Source organism: Otolemur garnettii, unplaced genomic scaffold (assembly GCF_000181295.1).
Source record: "Otolemur garnettii isolate 467f Iridium unplaced genomic scaffold, OtoGar3 scaffold00068, whole genome shotgun sequence".
NCBI lineage: Eukaryota > Metazoa > Chordata > Mammalia > Primates > Galagidae > Otolemur > Otolemur garnettii.
In genome coordinates, this window is record NW_003852463.1 from 9,054,350 (window position 1) to 9,077,253 (window position 22,904).

General features: G+C 40.4%; 1 protein-coding gene across 2 annotated transcripts in view; it reads right to left on the reverse strand.

The window, feature by feature from the left end:
- The window catches only part of MEIS1 (Meis homeobox 1), a 133,528-nt gene that overhangs the window by 47,507 nt on the left and 63,117 nt on the right, over nt 1-22,904 (reverse strand). For both annotated transcript variants that reach the window (XM_003793457.3, XM_012807436.2), the window contains one exon: nt 10,354-10,499. In XM_003793457.3, coding sequence (XP_003793505.1) covers nt 10,354-10,499 — 146 coding nt within the window. The remainder of the gene's footprint in view (nt 1-10,353; nt 10,500-22,904) is intronic.

Sequence of the window (22,904 nt, forward strand, 5' to 3'; positions counted from 1 at the left end):
TCACTGGGGAGCCAAGTGCAAAACACGCTCACAGTGGGATTTCAGGCAGCAGCTTTCATTTACTACTCATTCCTTGTTAAATTAAACACGAAAACATCAGTTGTGTGAAAGAAGTCAAAAAGAAGGCCTGTAAGTGAGCCAGACAAGCATATCTTCCATTTACCATTTCACCAAATATACTGTTGGCAACAGGCACCTCCAACAGGAGGATCCATCCTCTTGCCACCTGACCCAGGCTTGTTTCAATGGAGCTGCTACGATGGGACCCTTTGCCAAAAGGCTAAGAACACATAGGCTTTTCCAGAAAGTAAACATTGTCATCTGTCAATAGGAAACATGGGTGCATAGTAAACAAACAAACAAACAACCCCCCCCCCGGATATTCTCAAGCCCCTTTATACTTTACCCTTTCTGCTATATGAAATGCCTGCCCATGACCCTCACATTGGAAACGGTATTTGTATTAGATTAGATGAATGATGCACAGCCCTTTGAAGGTATAAATAGCATGCCATATTTCTATGCTGGCCAGAAAGAAGGAACCAAATTCCACTAATCTTTGAGAGTTCTCAGATGGAAAGATCATCAATCAAGTTCATACAGTATTAGGTATTTTCCTTTTAAGTATTATTGCCTTGCATGTTTCTGAAACACATCAAGATAAATGTTCACCCATCGCATTACGGGTGTGGGTGGAAGAAAAAGATTGTACGGTGGGTGACATTACTAGAGGGAGTGAACCTGAGGTTACACTCCTGGAAGCTGACATTTTTATATCAACAACTAAACACAGCCACTGGTAATTAAAGGTATTGCTTTGTAGTTCAGGAGCCAGCAGGGTCAGGTACCGTTTTACATCACAAGCCAGGCCTTTATGCATGTAGATTTGCCAGCATTAACTGCACAGGGAGAAGGAGACATTAGCAGCAGCTGTCTCTCTGCTTTTACACTGAAAATTCTATTCATACAGACAGGTGGAGTAATTTAAAAGCCAATGTGGTACAATTTCGATGTGACTAATGTCACTGCCTACTAAAATGCCACCATTACCACTGTTTATGGAAACATTACTAAAATTACATTTTATTCATAAGAATTTTAGGATTCTGGTTATTACTAGCTTTCAAATGATCAGACCTCAGTGTCATACCCCAGAACAGAGGCTTAATTCTCCAGGGTTTAGCAGCCTTTTTGCTGAGAAATGACAGTTGGGTTGTAGTTTCGAGAGTAATCGTGGCTACACAAGCAGTATCTTCTATCTCCATAAAGCAAATTAAAAACATAGCTTTTTGGCGTCCTAGCCATGTGACAGGCAAAAAAAAAAAAAGAAAAAAAAAATCTTCAAGGAGCTGGATTCTGTGTTAGAAGGTTTAGTTAAGATTTGCATAAGGAAAGATACTTTGCCCCCAAACCACTATCAGACATTGTTAGTAAGAGACAGGGGTAGAGATTTAGATATTTCTGTAAGGAAGGATGAGCAGTTAGACAATGTTTAAAATCAGAAATTCTAATAGTGTAGAAATGATTAAGGTTGTCAGAAAATATCAATAGCTATAGCTTTCTTTGCCTTTTTTACAGGCAGATATGTCTAGAAAAAGAATCCAGATAGGAAAGGACCATCCCTGACCCTTACTAATAACCATGAGATTGCATGATGAAGTTTTATGCCAAGCCCTCTGGCTCATATTTTTATTTTTAAAACATACTAATTGGCTAGCTCATGCAATGAGATAATAATTATACCTTTACAATCCCACAGTGTGATGTGATCTGCTCTGCCTTGGAGAGACAACGTGGTGGAAAGCACATGCACATTCAAGTCAGGAGATGCTGGTTCGAGCTCAGCCAGCTCCTGGATTTTGACCTTGAGAAAAATCATTAACTTCTATAAACTTCATTTTTGTTTCCTTCCTACCCCACAAGATTGTGTGAATAATCCAGTGTATGTAAACTATAAAGCGCCACAGAGACACATCTTACATTTTCATTTAGCCTTTTGATCGATTCTTTTTCTTCAGCTGTTAAAAGAACGGAATGATCCAATGTCAAAATAGCTAAGCAATTAACAGCTCACTATTTAAAAACACAATAAAAGTCACATTATGTAGCTAGAAGACTATAATTTTATTTCTTTTTTATATGAAATCAAGTCATTTTTAAGGAGTTCTTTTCATAGGAAGTTTGGAAACCGGCTTTTAAAAAATAATAATCATAGATAAGAACTAGTCCTAAATGTCTGTAAACTGCAAAAGAAAGGATCTCCCTGATCGTTCTTAGGATGCGTATTCATTTAACAAACTACATCGCTTGCCTCTAGACATCCGGAAAACTGCCTAGGACACTGAATGGGTCATCCGTGTCAGAATGTTAAGACCTGAAATGCAAAGACAGTTAGGAGGTAAAATTCATACATGTCACCCCGTGTTTTTGAAGAGATAATGCCAGCAAGACATTCAAATTCAAATAGTTTCCAGAGATCTCTATTGTAGGAGAGATCTAATTCTATTTCTAAAATATAAACCCAAGTCATTTCTATCGCATTTAAATATCAACTAATTTAGGACGTTTGCCTTTCTAACATCAAGTTAGAAAGGTCTTCCTTTTTCAAGTTTAAGGTCTTCCTTTTTCTTTGGTATGGGGACTCATGCTCACTGGGCTATACTTGCTGAGTAAAAGCATTTCGCAATGGCAGCCCCCCCCCAAGACTAACCAGTCTTTAAAATGCTAGAATATCTCATGGCATGACCCTTTCATCTACTCCTTTCTCCTGGAGGCTCTGCACTGGCCCACCGAGAAAGCAATGCCTTATCTGAGTTCTTGATACACTGAAGTGAGTATCTGAAGTGAATCCCAAGCCCACTGAGGCAAGCCAGCTTCATCACGTTCAGGACTCTGCAAAGGAGGGACAGGCTAGACTGCCAGACCAGCGCTTGTCAGGAGCGACCATCTTGGTGTGAATCTACACAATCACTGTCAGTACTACCTTACGGTATCCATAAAGGATTTTTTTGCTACCACATGGCAGTCGGTCCATCAGAGGTAAGCTGGACCACGGCCAAAAGGATTTTGTGAACCAAGCAACAGACCACTGCAAGACCATCTCGACTATTCGGTTGCCCTCTGTCATGGACCTTCATCAGCAGAAGCAGAAAAATTAGAGCCCTGAATACAGCTATTCCTGGGATTAAAAGAAGTAAAATCAATCAGATGCTCCTATTAAAATTCACAGCTGGCCAGGGTTTACAGAGATTGAGCTTACAGAAAGCTTTCTGAGTATGTAAGGATGATGCTCACACTGTCATACTCACACTTTAGTAAGAAAAACTAAGCTATGACGTGAATGTTTCCAACTGAATCAAGCAAAATATCCCAAATTCCATGATATGTACTTCTACTGGCAACCAACCAACCAATCAACCAGCCAAACCAAAACCAAGGCAAAGACAAAACAAAACAAAACACCCAACCACTATGATCCATTCTAAAATAAAGCCATCTTATTTTTCCTCAGTTGAACCTCCATTCCTCCAGGAATCTTAAATCCTGAGAAAGTAGACAGACAAACTTACATAGAACTCCTAAGGGTTGCAACACACAAACAATTACATGCTCATATGAACAATAAATCACAAATACAGTTTAGTACAGAGGTAGGAGAGGAGGGAGAGAGGAGGAGGAGGGGAAGGACGACTGGCAGAAGGATAGAGGGCACTGGGCAGGAGCTCTCCTAATGGACACAAAGGGAGGGTGTACAGAACATCCCCTGGGTGAGGGGGGTCCTTTTACAGCTGAAACTTTACCTTGGAAGTGAGAACAATGTAATCTGAAAATTTGTACATTCATATTAATTTGAAATTTTTAAAAAGCCAAAAAGAAAGAAAAAAACTCCTAAGGGTTGGGTTGAGTTAGTTAAAAATATATACATGTCAGGAGCGACATATATGTGCACTACCCCCGTGTTTATCTGAAAGGTAAATTGAGGAACAGATGCATGTTCATCAGCCAAGTTTGACACTTCGTCTAGGGAAGTACATTGTCACTAGTTGGAAGAAAAAGACATGATGCTGACACATTATGGCTGGCTAGTTATGTGCATCAACAGCAACTTAATAAACTGCACTTTTGAGGGAGCTTTGAAGCATAATCTTTCATTTAATTAGCCCAATTAAGAATAATTAGAAAACCAAACTATCGCTTATGTGTGTGTGTACATATATACATTTTTTTTTAATTTTTGCTTTAGAAATAAAAGAAAAAGTTTAGAAGGCTCTGACAAATTGCCAGCCAGACTCTACCCAAAGTCCCTTATAGTTAAACAACCCTCAGGAAAATGAATAAACCATTATTTCGCTGAGCACAAAAATCCCAGTCACACCCTGAACGTAACACAGAGTCCCAGCCCGAGCTCATTTGTTGAGAAGACCTAGGCACCCGGATAAATGGCCGATTTTCAAGTTGGACTTTGTTTTTACTTTCGATTGTTTTTTCCCCCCATGCCTCCTCATCAACTGACTGTGATTACCCCAGGTCAGAGGTGCGGAACTGTGTGAGTGGGGGAGAAAAGCCGGGCAAGGAGAAGGAGGTGCGGGGAGTCTGGGAGAGAGCTCTGCCAGGTCACTAATGGCCTCTGGGGCAACAACGTGGAGAACAGGCTGATGCTTCCCCTTTGATCTTCTAATTCACAATGATCATTAGTATTAACTCCGATTCTTCTGGGTGAAGAATTCCAGCTGTAGCCTTTTCAGTTTACCTGACCTAAGAAAATTCATCACCCATCCCATTAGGATTTCAATAACCAGCTAAGAAAAAGAAAAAGGCAGTTGCCCCAGAATCTGGAAACCACCCGCCTCATTATTAAAACAGAGTTTATATGATGTGTATCACTGAAGAATTAGGGCATTCCAATACCCCCCTCAAGTAATTAAATAATGTATTCCATTTTCCTCAGAGAGAGAAAATTCCCAGCTGGGTGAAAACTAGTCAGGGTCCTCACTTTCAAAGAAGCAGAGATCTTAAAAAATTCAGACGGTTTTGTCATTCAGACCTGAGTTAGTTTCAGCTAAGCCTAGCTTTGGTCAGAGTAAAGTAAGGTTTAGGAGAACAAATGGTAATTACATGTAAGGTCAGGAAAGTAACTGGTAATTCCATGTAAGGGAAAAAATAGTCACTATAAAGATATTCTTCAGTATTTAAGAGAGCTAATTTTTGATACGGTACACAGACCTCTGAAAGGGGGAAAAAAATCTTCTCATTCCTTCATACAAGTTTTCAAGTACCTTGATTTATGGTTTTATTGGCAGATAATATGTAGCAAGGAAGGAATCAAAGTTACCTGCTATCTCCACAAACCACTTCCTCTGGCCTGGACACGTGTCAGTGAGGGCAGGTGAGGATGGGTTTGCAGAAGGGCCTGCCTTCCTCCAAGGCTCTGCATTACCTTGATTGACATTTCAGGCAAGAATGTGAGAGAATATAGTTGTCCTTTCCCACCATATGCTCGGAACTCCCCCCACATCTTTCAGGACAGGCAGTGAAGGATTCTAGCCCATAAGGCACAATAAAAATATTCACTAGAAAACTGGCACAGTCTAGAGGTGAGGAATAGAGAGAGAAACAGACATGGGAGAAGAGGAGAAAATTCCATCCACTACCTACCTACGTGCCTACTTAGAGCCCCTTCTAGCTGCCTTTTGACCTTTTGCTAACCTTGATCAACCGGAATGGGTTATCTGGATACCAATTAAATGTGCTTTCTCATTGTAATAATTCATAATGTTTAGAGAGTAATTCTTCTGAAATTGCAAGGAGAGATGTGACACTAAGATGTCTCCAACAGATCTTGTTACTAAAAGAAAAACCAATGAAACGACATCTGTCTCTCCTAGAGCATTCAATTCCCAATTCAATTCCATTTACTCCGTCCTCAGAGTGGCGGACCCGCAGGGCACTTTTCATCTAATAGTGTTTCTATGGAAACACTATTCTCAACCTGGAAGACTCTACAACCCCTCACACTGGCTCTATCCACAATGAGAGGAAAGTCTTATAAATCAGAAATCAAGACATTAATTTGGCTACACACACACACACACACACGCACACACACACACTCACACAAATATTTTCCAGGCTAGAAGTTCACATACACACAAAAAGAAAGAAAATGAAACAAAAACACACAGCAAATACGTGTATCTGACTTAGAAACAAACTTTGTCTCTATAGTAAAGCTGCACCTAATGAGATCTTTAAGATGGGAAGTCACAGAAAATGTGAACAAAAATCTACAATTCACCATGATCGGGAGCCCGTCCCCTCCTGGTCAAGGCCAAATCCCGCCCTGCGAAGGCTTTCTTCACCTGAATCTGTAGCTGTGTGTACTTGTGTTTTAACTACCTCTAGTCTCCCTAATTTCCACAATTTCTGGGACACACAACAGCAACATGCAGGAGAACATAGTCACTGCATATTTTAAAGAAGAACCACATTATCTGCTTTTCAAAAACTGCAATATGATAGGGTAGGAAAACTAACCCTGATTGTTACCTTAAACATTGCATTTATTCCTTTTCCTCATTTTTCCTAAGTCCTTGGACACGTACGTTTGGCAGACTATGTAGCAACAGAACTGATCACATACAAAACACATCCAGCTTCAGCCCTGGGACACAGTAGGCTGCGTTTACAGTTGAACTACTCGAGAAGGAAAAAGCAACCTTGATGCAGCAAACGCCCCTGAACTGGTAGTGACTGTGCAGTGACTCAGATGCAAATACTAAGCACTTTAACTGTTTGCAATAATTTATCTTCAGGCTAAGGTAAGCAATTCTATTAAGAGATGCTTTTACTTTCTTCCTGATTCTCTCTCTTATTATCTAAATCATGCCAGTCACTCTTTTCAATTCCAAGGAATAGCTTCTTTTAAGAGACCTTCTTTACTTATCAAAACTGGCAAATGTTCAACTTAGTCTAAGCTGGGAATTCACCTCGCTGAAATTTCCTTTTACCCCATAATCACCGAAGTTTAAAACTCGTTTCCTTTTGCTTTTATTGTTTTCATTATACGCAAGCAGGCCCAGCTCAGCCTGCTAGAGACTGTGAGTCCAAGAAGGTGGCTTTAGTTCTCTCCTTGGAGCAGTAAAATGTGCTACTGATTAAATCTACCTGCGGATAACTACAGACCGGCACATTTTTCTTCTCATGTAGCTGGGGTGCAACTACAGAAAGGTTTTTTCTTTTTCTTTCTTTTTTTGTTTTTTTTTTTATCCAAAGCCTATGCTACTCCACTCACACAGAAATGCTCTAAATCTCTTTCCAGGGCAGATTGTTTTTCACTGAATAAACCCAATGAAAGGATTGATCCATTTATTTTAAAAAGAAAGAAGTAGCAATTTGATTTCAAAAAGGTGCGTGCTGTTTTAGAAGATGTCTTTTGGCATTTAAAGAAAGATTAGTTGACGATTTTCCAATCTATTATAACTACTCTTGTTTCAACTAGGCAGAATTTCAATTGCTCTTTTGTATCTAGCAAGGTTTCAGACAGGATTTGCAAGATAAGTTTCATTAATTACATCTTAAAAATGGTGATCGTTGGAAATTTGTGTACAGTCTTCCTAATGAATCCAGCATCCCTGAAGACCTCTCAGAACTTGAAGTAAAATTACTGAAGGATTAGCCCTGAGATTTCAGTAGTTACTTACATTCAGACAAATGACAGGAACTCCCTTCAAATGCTCTCAGTTCCTCCATAGAATTTACTAGAATTAGTAAATATGCTCCTGACTGTAAATATTACCTAAGCAGGCCATGCATCCTTTCAAGAAAGGTAATGAAACAAGGCTAAGGGCCCTTCTGAGAACTGGAGATCTGTTTGCTCTCGCAACGAGAGAAGAGAGAAGAAATCTTTCTCACTGGGGGAGGGAAAGGGGTGAAAAATTCAAACACACATCCTAACTTGGCTCTTTCGATGATGTTTTAAGAACAAGTACCTTTTTAGAGACCATTATCATTATCATATTTCTGTATGAGCAAAAGGTCATGGAGTAGATAAGAAGGGTAGAAAAACCCAACAGAAACCATAGGCAACTTCTATGAGCATTCGTGGAAAGCCAGAGAGACATGGGCGAAGGGGCTTCCCATGCCAGGGCAGTAGCGCAAGCCAGCAAAGACCTCCAGACTGGAGACAACTAGTCAGGAGGCCTCCAGAAGGCAGACCGTTCCTGAAGAATTTCTACTACAGTTGCCCCAGGGACACATAGTCCACAGAAGCATTGCAAGGCAGGTAAAATCACCTTGGCTTTTAGAAAGTTTACTTTGTTTTGTTAAGAAGATAACACACACGCTATGCAAGGGTCTTCACAAGGGTGTGACCAGAAAACCAGGAAAACTGACAGATGACTAAAACAACTTGCTTCTCTCTCTCCTGATTCTGTCTGAACCAGTATTTCATTATATCTTATTCAGGGACACCTTAGCTTCAAATAAAGCCAAAGCTCCTATACAGATTGAAATGGAGGCTGAAGAAATCTATTCTCTTTTTTTTTCCCGTGAATATAGGAAATAGAGATAGTTTGGTAATGACTTCAAAGACAGCCACATTTTATCCCGTCGTTCCAAGTCATTCCTCAAAATAGGTGAGCTGCTGAGCTCTGGTGATGAAATATCAGCATTGTTGCTTCCATACCTTTGACCAATGGTCACTTCTTATCTGTTATAAATGTCATCTTATTTGTTTTTCATGATAGGCCCTCAAGACCCTGGTCCTCTTTTCCTCCCAGTTCATTAGTGGCTGATTAGTTTTCAATGAGAGACTTGCACACAGCCGATCTCAAAATATTCTAGTACATGCAACAAATGTCTGGGAAGAAATGGCACCCGAAGCAGATTTTAGGCAAACCTAAGGTGATGTCAAATCATAACAGCTACAACCTAAATCTTCAGCTCATTTCCAGCATCAGCCAACCCTTAACATTGACTCACAGGCTGTCAGTGTTGGCTAGTGACTGTTTGAAATAATGATGGGAGGAGGAGAAAGAAAGAAACTGTGTTTTTACTCCTGCCACTTTCAGTTTTTATGTTATTCATGCATGCTAGGAAATCTGGATCATTTTATTCCCTTGAATGTTACTGGAGGGACTGCCTCTTATCCAGAGGAGCAGAACCAAGGTGGCCTTCAGACATTCTCCCGAGTTGGTCTGCCTGCACCAGAACAATTCGCTGAGGAACACAGATTTGAAAGTGAGCCAGGGTACAAGGATAAACAGGCTCCGGTCATGTGTATGGCAATGTAGAAGCAACTTTTTAAGAAAAAAGACGACTTTAAGAAAAGTAAACAAGGCTAAAAACAGTGACATGAAAGATTTCTCTCCTGACATTAAAAAAAACCCTCAAGAGTTTTAAACATTCATCCCTCTGTTTAGTTATGCTAGAATCTGTCTGAATTCATCCTTTGTCCCTAATATTGAAAATCTACTGGTCAATAATTTGGCTGGTTTTTATAGTATTACTTTATCCATAAATTTCCATTTAGTCTTCTTCCTTAGATGTAATTAAATCAGTATGTACTTATCAAAATATCCACCAAAATATTATTATTATAAATATTTTGAACATGAAATTCATTCAGAACAATAACCAAACCAAACAAATCCCCCGGTGGCGTAAAGCCCCAAATCTCCAGTTTCTCACATCTCCAGGAGAATTCCTGCAGTGAAAACAGCAATACTCACACAGACAATATAAACTGTTACTCTGCTTGAAAAGTCACCAGGGACTACACAGGAAGAGCTGACTCTATATTGCTGTTTTCCTTTACAGGGCTAAACACAGGGACAACTTTCACTATGGAGCTCTGACTCACACAATGTTTTGTAATGGCAGCCAGTGCATCCAAACCACTTAAAAGCAAATTATCTGATCATCTGGCCATTGCAACATGATTTACATTTCTGTGGACCATTCACTATAAAGGTCCAGGCACCACTGGAAAATACTAAGTCTTTCTGGGGTTTGCCTTTCTTCCTTCTTAGTAGAAAGTGGTTCTAAGCACTTAAGGGTCGCGCTTAGAAAAGCAACATCATTAACATACATGCTTAAAATCGGAAGTGCCCATGAATCCCTAAACCTTATAACTTACAAGTTAATAAAACTGCAATAGTGAATTTCAAATAAAACTTTTCACTTGGGGCATATATCTAAGAAACAAGTGCTAACGCTTTCATAAAAACTGTGGGGACACAGTGATTTATGAAATATTCCATGTCCAGAGGGATCACTCTTTTCTCATTTTTTTCTCTATCAAAACTGGTTCATTGTCCATATTTAGTTCACATATGTCATTTAGAATCCACTTACTGTTAGATGCTGGAACAGCCACGCCCTCATGATATTTGTGGCTACTTTGGGAAAGATGCCACGCTTTTTGTGACGCTTTTTGTCCTTATCAGGGTCATCATCGTCACCTGTGCTGGGGGAAGCTACACTGTTGTCCAAGCCATCACCTGCAAACATAGTGAATCAAATTTTGACTGATGCTACCTTGACATGCTTTATTCAAATAGAATGCCTTTGGATATAAACAAAACCAAAAGAGCAATTGAAATGATTAATCGTTTCCTTGGTACTACTGTTTTGTTTTTTTTTGTTTGTTTGTTGTTGTTGTTGTTGTTGTTGTTTTTCAAAGACAAAGAGAAAGAACAAAGCCTCAGCTCCAAAGTAGTCAGGTCTAAAAACTTCTTTCAAAGAGCAGTACTAAAGGTCAAAGGGAATGGAGGAAGACATCCACTCTCTTTGGTGGCTTTGTTGCCACGGTAATTATTCCAACATACATAGTTGGGCCAGGTTAAGTGTAACTCCTACTAGGGAGTTAAAATTGGTGGCAGTCATTAGCAGTGGGGTGTCTGTGATGGGGTATTCAAATCCCACAGCCAGCCATTGACAGGAACTTGTGAGAAGATGCATTTAAGATATCAACTATTTCCACAAGAGATCTATCTTAATACTAGTTAAACCTGGATGGGAAAATGTAGGGAATCTGTCATATAAGCAGTTTGACATAGGAATTCTTCAAATAGAATACAATTTTTCTTGTAACAGAAAAAGAGCATCAAGTTTAGTAAGGGAAAAACACTTGACATAATTTCTTAAAGAAAATAATTACTATTTAAATCAAATAAAGTAATGCTAAGTTAACAGTAAATTGGAATTGTATTACATTAAAGATCAAGGCAGTTTCTAAAATTTGTTCTAGGTTTACATTTTCCTCCCTGAAAAGTTACCGGCTACCATATTCCTCTATGTTGGATCCTATCTTTCCACTGATTTTTGCTGTAACATTGACATGATTTCTTCTAGAAAACATTTTGGCTCTGTGACATAAGGAAATAAAAATGTACTATTCCTTTTCTAATGCTGTGTTTCATAAGAAAAAATTTAAGATTTCAACCCATGTAATCACATAGTCCAAAATAAGTCACAGAAAGTACTTTTTTGTCTTGGTCAAAAAGGGAAAATAACAATGGACTCCACCCACCACACTGTAAAGTAGCTTAGCTTCTTTCAAACATCCTTCCCCAGTGAGCCACAGCTCTCACCTGGCACCCCAGTTCTTCCCGGCAACTACTGGCTTGTGGAATCTGACAGGTTGATCTGGCTCTAGGCTTAGAAAGGAGGTAACAAATATATACCAACAGCACATTCACTGGGTTAAGTCACAGGCGAGCAACCTACATCGCAACCTACATCCATCGGAGAACCTGATCGTTCAGTAAGACAAGTTTCCTGAAAGAGCCTCAGATTCATTTACACAGTTTTCACAAATTCCTGTGTTTCTCATTTCTGTTAGTTAGGTCCTACCTACAAAAAGAATTCTCTATCATTTTGATTTCACTTATTTCTGTTTAATCTATAGTAGTTATATTCTAACAAACCAATTGCTTTTAACAGCTCCCTCAGAGGAGACTCACCCCCTCCTTCCCTGAAAAAGGAAAAATGGCCTACCAATTTTTTTTATCTGTTATCTTGATTTGTACTGAGCTCATGTTTAAAAACATTGTTGGGTGAAGAACAGACTAATTCCAACATTTCTACTATTATTGCGCCACGTGTCACAAACACAAAACTTCCGCAAAAACTTTTCTGAGTTTAGCCTTTTATTAATTTAAAATCCACCCATTTTGTTAAAGTTCCACAGACTCATCGCTTGTGTTCTCAACGGAAAAGATCTGGAAGACCTGGAACTCCAAAGACACCACGGTGTCAATGGAGAAAGTCCTGTGTCCCACGACTGGCTCAAGGTCATGTGGCAGGACTCGAGTTCCTGGCTCTGTGCTGCACCAGACACCCACATCCCTGAACCGGGCTCCTTCCACCTACCAAACCTGTCATTTGCATAACCAAGTGTTTTATGATAAGTCCCCTCGGATTTGCCTAATAAATTCTTTGAAAGTCCAGTATTTAAAGAGGCTTTTTATTCAGAGAAGCAATTTACCATATAAAATAACAATTCATTAAAGAAACATGAGAAAAGAAAACAACTCAACAGCATTTAAAATTTCAATGGGCTAATCCACTTTCAGTATGTAAAAGGTAACGGAGGAAAAGAAACATATTACTTGATCATTGATTAAAAATGAAAAGCTTATAACCTAACAATACTGTTTTTTACCACCTCTCTGCAATTGTTTTCCACCTTTAAAAAAAAAATAGCCTTTTTATCCATCTCAAATCCCTTCAGATTAATTTAGCAAGCAATGCCTAGTGCCTGCCTAGAAGAGAATTCATTGATAATTTATGGAAATATCTACTATAATCCAGCAGAGATGACTTTTTTCCAGCTTTGTGCATCAATAGATAATCAAGGCCTTAAAGCAACCTTAGCTTCCCATTACCTCAGGCAAAAGAATTCCTGAAAGCGTGCCTTGAGGGCACCTGAATTATATACTCCATTAGGAGAGGAAGGCTTTCTGCATTCCATGTGTAACCCTCACCAGAGCCTTTCCTGTTTATTTCTGCTGTATGAAAGCAGAAGCATTAGGAACAGAATTTTTTAAGTGAAGACTTATGTAGATACAATGGAGAAACCTTTCAAGCAGGAGCCAGATCACCCCCTTCAGTCCCTGGCAGTGACCTCTCCCGAATAAAAGGTTTCTATTACATCATTAGCTCAAGCCAAAAACAGCCTTGGCTTAATGCACAGTTTGTTCTTCCTACTGTTTTTAGGCAAATACAGCTACTTTACTCCCATCTGGGAGGGAAATTACACTGCTGGGTTGTAATCTAAGACAAGATTTTCATTGGAAGCAAATGCTTTCAATCCAGTGTAAATACTGGTGCATGTTCAGAAAAGCCTAAAACAATAAACCCTGCTCCTTCCCGACACAAGTTAGGGAAATGGAGAAGATGGGGAAGGAGAAGAGCATAATAAAACAGACTATTCTAAAAGCAAACACTTTCATAGATTTTAATAAATTGTTTAACCTCTTCCACTTTCTAAAATTGAAAATTGATCTGGCAATGTCTCCACCTCAGAGGAAAGTCTAAATGGTCAATTGTACCTTCAGCATTTCCATTCACTCTGCAATTTGATACAGTCACCTCCATGCGGTCTCCAGAGGATTTATTTCCTTTTTTTATTTTTAAGATCACTAAACAAACTTGGAGAACCGCCGGCTGACCACACGGCAGCAGGCAGCGGCTCTGAACCACATTTGTAAAATGTCAGCGGTGACTTCATTCCTGGAGCTGACTTCTCCTGCCGCCAAATGAAGGCAAACTGAAAAGGTGGAAATAATCATAAAAATGATGCTAGTCCATAAACAAGCTTACAGCCTCATTAGGACAGCAGTAGGCTCCAGTGGGTGATTTATGCTAGTTTTGCTGATGCTATGAGGAAATGCCATAGGGCGACTTTAGCCAACTGCTAATGGTTTCTGACAGCTTCTTAGCAACTAGTGCAAGCAACGTTGTGGCGTTTGCTAGTGACAGAAACCGAAAATGTCATATTATCTGCCCATGTGTCATGAAGTCCGTGTGGCAATTAACTAGCAGGCCAGTGACTGAGGGGCCAGAGGCTCCTGAAAATGGCCTTTGGCTATGCAGAGGCAGCCGCCAGGCGCTAAGCGCACACTGGCTACACACATGTGACATCCTGATGCAGAAATCCACTCCCTGCAACTTCCTCAGCTCTGAGGAGACCCGGCCACTCAAATCCCTTTTTTCCCCCTCACAGAAGTGAAACTCTGGGCTCCTCTCTCTCTAGGCCCAGGCTCTGGCATTATCAGAACGCTCTAAAGTGATCTGTTTGATATGATGATTCCAACGGCTCTTTAATTGGCAATACCTGGTCCTGTGCCTTTTGGACGCTGGATTCAAAGGTGCTAGCTACAGTATTTTTCTGCTCTCTCACAAATTAGTCTGAAAGGATTTAAGATCACTGAAGCAGACTCATTCCCTGTCAGATTTCGAGGAGCAGAGGAACTCTGCACAGCAACAAGACACTATTTAAAAAACACCAGGCTTCTAACAAGCCGGGGGAGAATGTTGGCCACACTTTTCAGTTTCCGAGCTATCAAAACCATGCACTATATGTCAAACTGTCAAACCTTTCAGCGTGGGCCATTTGCCCTTTCAAATAATATTTAAGAATTGTTTTTACAAAATTTTATAGGCCATGGTCTAGTGAAAGAGGCCAACCAACAAAGAAAGGAATTTGTACTACAATTCGTCTATGGACAATTTCTTGTGAGACCTGGGCCCGTCCCTACGGAGCAAGGCAGGTGACCTGTGGCAGCTCCCAGGCTGTCAGAAGGCTCAGATTTCAAACACGCTCAACTCAAACATCCCAGTCGCCTATTTAAGCATGCCCAGGCATTTAGACTGTGCTATCTCGTGCCTTTCAAGGCAGGATAAAGCGGCATTTATCGTATTCAGACCATTCAATGGGTCAGACTGACCGTGTCAGCAGGGGCTCCTCCCCGCCAGGTCAAAGCCCTGCTCCCATTTTTCTCTCCCTACTAACTCCCTCTGTCCTCCCAGGGCTGCTTTTCCCAAAAACCTACTCAGAGTGAGGCAAAAACAACACCCACCCCTGGGGAAAAAAAGCACCTATGATTTCCCTGACAGCTGATCGGAACCATCAGGTAAAAATAAAAAGCATTGTCTTTCAAAGCATCCTTTATGTCCTCAGCCAAAACTCCTAATTAGGGATATGAACTTTCAACTGCCAGGGCAAATGAACGTGTAAGGTTGTGGACCCTCTTGTTTTGCTGGAAGCCAAGCTGGAAGCCACAGTAGCTTCAGGATCATTTTCATTTACAATTTTATACGGAGACTTCACAGTTTGGGGTCCATTGAATCCTCTCTTTAACCTTCACGGCTATTCCCTTCCAATATTTAGGAATAGAGTGTTTGTTCCTAGACTCAATAATTAAGACCATCTAAACTTGCATCTTTCTATATTAAGTAAATTCTATTGTGCCTTGAACGTTGTCTAAAGGGTCAATTCAAAAGCATGCTTGGGAGTGTTCATGTTGTAAGGTGGCTACATTTTCATATAAATAAGAATGTTATTCCATATTCTGATTTTCAGCATGAAGAGTTCCCTTTTCCTCTTGTATGTTTTCTCCCATGGCATATCTAAGTGAATATGGCCTCTCAGCCCTTCAAAAGCACATAGAACATTCCTGTCTTTCTAGTGGCAGTTGTTGCAAACATCCCAGAAGTATGGGAAGGTTGGGTCGCCTTGGTCGAGGCCTGTGTGTGCCTCAAAGGTCAGGGTTGTTAGGGAAAATGTAAAGGTTTCCCCAAACCCACTTCTCCAGACCCTGGTTGTGCCTAGTTAGCCAGAATTCAGGTGGGATACCATTTCTGTGCAACGTGAAGAGGATAAATGGTGAGAATTATAGATATCCCTTCCTTAGGAACCAGCTAGAATCTTTCAGAGGTCTTAAGGAGATGTTTTATCTTCATTTAGAATGCATAATAGCTGCCAGAATGATTTTTCTAAAGCACACATCTGATCATATCACCCTGGTACTTAAAACCCTTCTGTGGCTACCCTTTGCCTTCAGGATAAAGGTCAGACTTTTTAGCCTGGTGTGGAAGGCCTTTCATGATCTCTCTCCTGGGTGTTTTTCCAGCCTTGCATTTGCCAAGTCCCCACATGCACCAGCACTTGCGGCCCCACCTCCAGTCCTGAGCCTACCTGAAGTGCTCCTGGCACCATGCACTGCTCTGTCCTCCCTCGGTGCATTTCCTTACGCCAGCCCCCTCCCCAGCAGCAGCTTTCGCTCCCTTCCCCCAACAACGTGGCAGACTTCCCGGTGACCTTTAAGGCTCAGCTCAACTGCCATCTCCTATAAGAAGCATTTGCTGATTTAGTGATACCCCCGCCACACCTCCCAACCCTGAGCGATTTTTCCTTTCCTAACATTCCTCCATCCTAACACACATGGTACTCCACTAAAACTGTTGATTTCTGCACGTCCCCTAGACTTGCTTATCACGTATGAGAACGCTGAGGCCAAGTCATCCACCTCTCTGGTCTTGAACCCCAGTGTTGTCCAGTATACAGGGAACAAACTTGTCCACTGTTTGGGGGATGGAAGGAAGGAAGGAAGGAAAGAAGGAAGGAAGGAAGAAAGGATTTTTTTTTTTTCTACTGCATGGAGAAAACCACAGCTTTCATTTGCACCTGTTACATTTCCTTCGGTGACATATCTAAATTAAACATTTGAAAAATACTCACCAATGAAATTCAATCAACAGCTATAAGAAAGCAAAAGAAATTCATTCTCCACCTTCGACAAAAGAAGGACTAAGAATTAAGGTATCAAAATCCTTTCTAACGTTCACCATAGCCCTTCATAAATACACCACTGTTTTCTGCAGTTATAATTTAGAAAAAATTTCCTTGACTAAAATTTCTTGCTGTTTGTGCCTATTTCCTGAGTTTAACTTAAACAAATAAAATGAGGCTACTCTTTCTGCATTTTTCCCCCAAGAAAGATATTACGTTTCCCCCTTTCTCCCAGTTTTACCATCGTGAAGAAACTCAACTGCCTCTAAGCAGACAAGTAAATCAAGAACTTAAACTGCAGGCCGACAGAGTAAATGGTGCTAAATAGAAGACTTTGGAACTCCAGCTTTCCTTGTTTTTGTTCAAGTAATTGTCTGAGTCTTTCCTAGAGCATTCTGGTCCACCTGCCTCAGCCATTTCTCAGCAACAGTTTATCTAAAGACCTTGTAACTGAGGTTGGGATAGAGGCTGAAATGTCATAAGATCCCAGGAAACATTAGAAAGAATTTTGTAAGATATGTGAAAGCATAATCTGTACAACCCCTCGTCTTATTATGCCTTTCCAAGAAAAACAAAGTACACTGCATATGTCTCCAAATCTGCACCCAATAAAGAACTATGTAATGGTCTAAATCAGATGATTCACTTGTAAGTTTAACTTTAATCAGGATTCTGCTAACTCCTTGGCCTCTCTTTGTATCTCTTCTCATCTTTAGGTGTTTTAGGTTTCCTTGTTCTTCTTAATTCAAAGTGATTCCCCGTTGATCAAAGAAAAACAACAAAAGAAAGCATGTTCTTATCTATTTTCTGTTACCACCCACAGCTTTCCTGAAAATTGTGAGGAGGTTCCTTTGGAAGCCAAAATAAGGAGTTGGACGTGGGCACCTGCTGTGGCAGCGCTAAATTCTAGAAGAAGCTTAACAAATGCCCTGTGCTATAGACAACAATGGCACTGATGGAAAAGACGGAGGTAAGAATGATGGGGGAGCAGATGAAGAAGAATCAAACGTTAAATAAACATATTAATTGGCACTTATTAAAAGAAATGGCTTGATATGCTTCCTAAGGTTGGTTTCACAGAGATTTGCCATTCGAGAATTTTCCTTTCTAGTTGGATTTAGGTTTGCTAAATGGTGACAAGAAAGTGCTAATAGCTAACCACTGTGGAATGAGCTCACAGCCTTACTCTGCCTGCAGGAGACTCCTGACATCTCAAAAATCTAAGGGAAGAAATGGAGACTTAGGGCCTAGAGAAAGTACCTCTTCCTGTAAGGGCACTGCCTTCCCTTTCTAAAGAGGAAAATGCAGCATTTAAAAACACGCCCCATATGTATTACTAGCTTTTGCAAAAACAGTCATTCTTACCATTCATTCATTCATTCAGTTAACAACAAAAACAGACTAAATTCCTACTATGTCCCAAGCACGATACAACCATTTAGGGACACAAATGGGGAACAAAATCAGAAAGAATTTGTTTCCATCACGCTTTCCTGTTTAGAGGGCACAGATGTTAAACAAAATAATTGCAGTAATAAAGGTACAACTGCAAACTGAAACACTTAATCAGGAAGAAATATAAACCCACGAGTGTGTGCAACAAAGGGGATTGACTTCATTGGGAGTGAGCCAGAGCAAAAATCTGAAGTGGCCAAGGCAGCTAGTTGTAGTGGGCAGCCTAAAAGGCAGAGGGCAGAAGAGAGCATGCCAGGCAAGAGAAGCCCAGGTAGCAAGGCCTCCTGAGGCTGGAAAAGCCGGAACCTGTGAAACGCCTCCTGAGGCTGCAGTAGAGCCCACACAGGGCCTTGTGGATGTGGATCCTTTGGGTTATGAGAGCTGTGACCTATCAGGGTATTACTGTGGAGTCATGAACCTCCCCTCCATTGCATGCCCTAATAAGACCTACATTTTAACAAATAAAGCCTCATTCTCCAATCTCCTCCTAGTTCATCCTAACAAATTGCCCCTTCCAAACTAGGATTGAAGAGCGAGGAACAATGGAAAAGCACCTAGTCCATTCAGGGAGACAGCCGTGTAGGCACAGATTACATTCTGGCGTTATTGGTACTTTGGGGTCTTTGACACATGCAGTATATTTTCATATAGAAGCAAGCAGGGAACAGTGTAGGTCCCCAGACTCACTCAGCAAAGCCAAATGAATTCATTAAGTGAATAAAGCTCCAACTGATTGAGCCCTGGGTGCACAAAGTCAAAAAGTACAAAAACGAGGAGGAAAATAAATAGTTTCTCATATTCCTGTGCAAAGCGTCATCCCAGAAAAATACTGAAATACGTGCAGTTTGCTTTAGTACCTCCCTCTCTGCACCTCTCTTCCACTTCACAGTGTCCCTCTCCTGGAATTTCCACGTGCTCTGATGCCTTGGAGAGGCCCTTAGCCTCCCACTCTGGTCACCTCATCTGGACCTGTTCTTCTCCGACTCTGAATTTACCTTCCTCACCTCCCCCAAATCAAAATGTCCATCCTTTCAGGCTTCCTGGTTTGAGCCAGACTTTAGGTAGAAAGCAATTTGAAAGGGCTAATTCAGATTAGGAAGGAATAACCGATGCCCTCCTCAACTTCCCAGAAGTGTCAGCGTTTTCGAAAGATTTGTTAATGCAAATGAATCTGAACTTTTAAATGGCAGAATTTCAGGTAAAGGAATACGTGAAGGTTTCTAAAATGTACAGCTTCTGTTGCGAAATTAAAAAAAAAATCAATAGGTGCCATTCTTTGGAAATAACTCAGTGTGGACTTCCAAACTGATCATTACATCCTGTTGTCCTCCCCCTCCCCCACTCCTACCTAGATTTGGGAAGCCAAGTTTCTTTCACAGAAATTATTGCGATGGTAAATGGATCCTGTGGATATAATGCAGTGAGAATACAAGTAAGAGATCTAGGCTGAACATTTGTGTATAAGTGTTGGTCATTCATAATGTGGGGGTTTACAAGTCAGGGACTGCCACCCTGTCAAATAAGTCTGGAATAACTTCTTTACTATAAATAACACATTCAAGTAAACTTCCATCACTTCAAGATGCTTCACTTTCAACTCAAATAGCATATAGAATGTAACTGGGTGAAAAACATGGACAAAAAATGGAAAATATTTACCAAATTTTTATAGAAGACAAAAACATTTTGTCAAAGTCTTAATATGCATTTGATGGGATGAAGGGGAAAGAGTGGGTCTTCTATATTCATAAAAAGTAATATTGTCAGAGTAAGTCAGGCTCCGTACCCATGGCTTATTTAAAGTTTATTTTATGTAAGTGCGTATGTAAGTAGAGTGCCGTGGACAGATACAACATGCATCAAAAAATTGGAAAAATGTTCCAAGATTTTTTTTCTTGAATCATTGTACTTTGTTCTTTTGAGATAGGAATACCTTTTCCTAGTAACTCAATATGACTTTTTGACTTGAATTCCCCTCGGGGGAACAACAGCAAATTAGTGGCCTACACACAGAGACAAACAGCAGTGATGAATAGGAAAGAAAAAAAAACACGATTTTACTCATTTTTCATCCATTCAGCATTTTTTAACAACTGAACACCATGGAAAATCCCTGCAAAAACAGCATAACTTGTTAACGGTGTCTTAGAAACGTGAAGAGGTGAACATACTGCAAGATATTACTGAAATTTATATATTTACTAACTAACAGTAAAACAAAATGGAAATCCCCCAAGGTTTTTCTAAGAAAATACACTTGGAATTGCAAAAGTAAATTAGCACAAAAGTCATAAACTTTTATTTTGAATCAATAGCTCAGAAAGCCATTTAGGAACTCGTACCTTGCCTATTTTTTATGTTATTTTAAGTTCTGTGTTACTATAAAAATAGATTATCTTAGGAAAAAATGCCATATATATGTTCCTATAGATCAATGATTTTTAACAAGTGTACCACCGCACACTGGTGTGCCATGAGAGCATCTTAGGTGTACAGTGAAAAATTTCAAAGATCATTAATTAAATCATTTTCAAAAGAAGTTCAAAGCACATTAGGTATATTCATTTTTTACTCTTTTATTTGATCAACATAATTCAAGTATACTGTGGAAGTTTAATTATAGGTTCAGGTGTGCCATGAGATAAAAAGGCTGAAAGCTACTGTTATATATAGATACATACTCACACACATGCATACAAACAACATTTATTTTTGTAATATCTCCAAAAATTTGCCATATAATTTATTTTTAAACTTTTATAGTACTGTGCACAAGTATTTGTTATGTATGTATGTATGTATGTGAGTGTATACATATAATTTACACAGATGAGATAGCATTTATTTATCTAAAGGGCCTCCCTCTTTTTTTTTTGAGACAGTCTCACTTTGTCACCCTAGGTAGAGTGCCATGGTGTCATAGCTCACAGCAACCTCAGACTTCTGGGCTCAAGCGATTCTCTTGCCTCAGCCTCCTGAGTAGCTGGGATGCCAGGCACCTGCCACAGCCCCAGGCTATTTTTAGAGACGGGGGCGAGGGGGGGTCTCACTCTAGCTCAGGACGGTCTCAAACTCATGAGCTCAGATGATCTGCCCGCCTCGGCCTCCCGGAGTGCTGGGATTACAGGCATGAGCCACCATGCCCCACCCTAAAGGGTCCCTTCTTCAACAAACTCAATTTATATGCAATATACTTGAAAAGTAGGACTTTAAAAAAGGTTTTTGACATCCAGCTTGGAAGCAGTGGTTCTCAATATTGGCTATGTATCAAATCACGTGCTAGTTTTACAAATCCTAATGCCTATACTACACTCAAGAACAATGAGAATCGAGGGGTAAAATTATGATTTTTAAAACTCCAAGATGGTTATAACATATAGCTAAGTTTGAGAACCATAGATTATATGTCACAAATTAGACTACTGACAGAGAAACGACCCCTAAGATTCTCAATCAGAGAACAGTTACGTTTATTTTAGATGCAGTTCTCAAGTTTTGCTCATCTGGTTTCTGGCTTCACAGTTTGCAGCCTGAGAGCTTTGTGAAAATATAAGATAATAAAGAAGCAAAAATGAAGTACCTAAAAAGAATTGCATGCTAGTATGGGGGAAAAAAGGCCTATAAATGTTTAACAGGCTGCATAAGCAAGAAAAATAGATAGCACAGTGCTTTAACTCATGTGTCAAGGGACTTTAAATTACTTTTTAAAATGTTGAATAATCAGATATGATAGAATGTCTGTATAGTCTAGAAACATTTTCATCAAAAATGTCCCTAAAAGTGGTAATATTTGAGAAGATACCATTCTGTTCACCTGACCACATCATTCTTGGCTGACCCAGATAAACCAGGATAACACCTTGGTATTCTGTAGAAACATTTTCAAGTGGGTCTCCTCTCTTCTCTGGTCGACATGGCTAAGGGACCACAGCCTTCACAGTGCCAGGTGTTGTAAGCTGGCCAAGGGTGCTGTGAGCAGGCCACCCCCACTCTCCCTGGCATCCTGGGAATCTTCTCTCACGGTGCTCAGGGGCACTCTGCTCCTCACCCCTCCCTCACCAGCGCCCTTCTATTCTGCTCTCAGTCTACAGTCAGGTGGGAGGAAGATAAAGCTGTGTGCAGGCAGGGTGACTAGACAGCTAGCCACGGAGAAGACGGGTGAGGAATAGCACTCAGGGAAGAAAAGGATCCTAGGGTGATCCTAGGTGATCCTAGGGAGAAGATGGAGCCAAAGGCAATGCCAAGGCTCAGGGGGTCAGAAAGAGATGCTGTTCAGTCCGTGGATGTCTTTGCATACAGAATAAAACAGAACAAGACTGTAAAATGTAAATTAGAAAGGGCTTGGGGAGAATGAAGAGAGTAAATATAATTAGAAGAAAAGTAGGTGGCTCGGCGCCTGTGGCTCAAGTGGCTAAAGCACCAGCCACATACAGCCCAGACCCGCCAAACAACAATGACAGCTGCAACCAAAAAAATAGCCGGGCGCTGTGGCGGGTGCCTGTGGTCCCAGCTACTTGGGAGGCTGAGGCAGTAGACTCGTTTGAGCCCAGGAGATGGAGGTTGCTGTGAGCTGTGATGCACTCTACCCAGGGGGACAGCTTGAGGCTCTGTGTCAAAAAAAAAAAAAAAAAGAAAGAAAGAAAGAAAGAAAGAA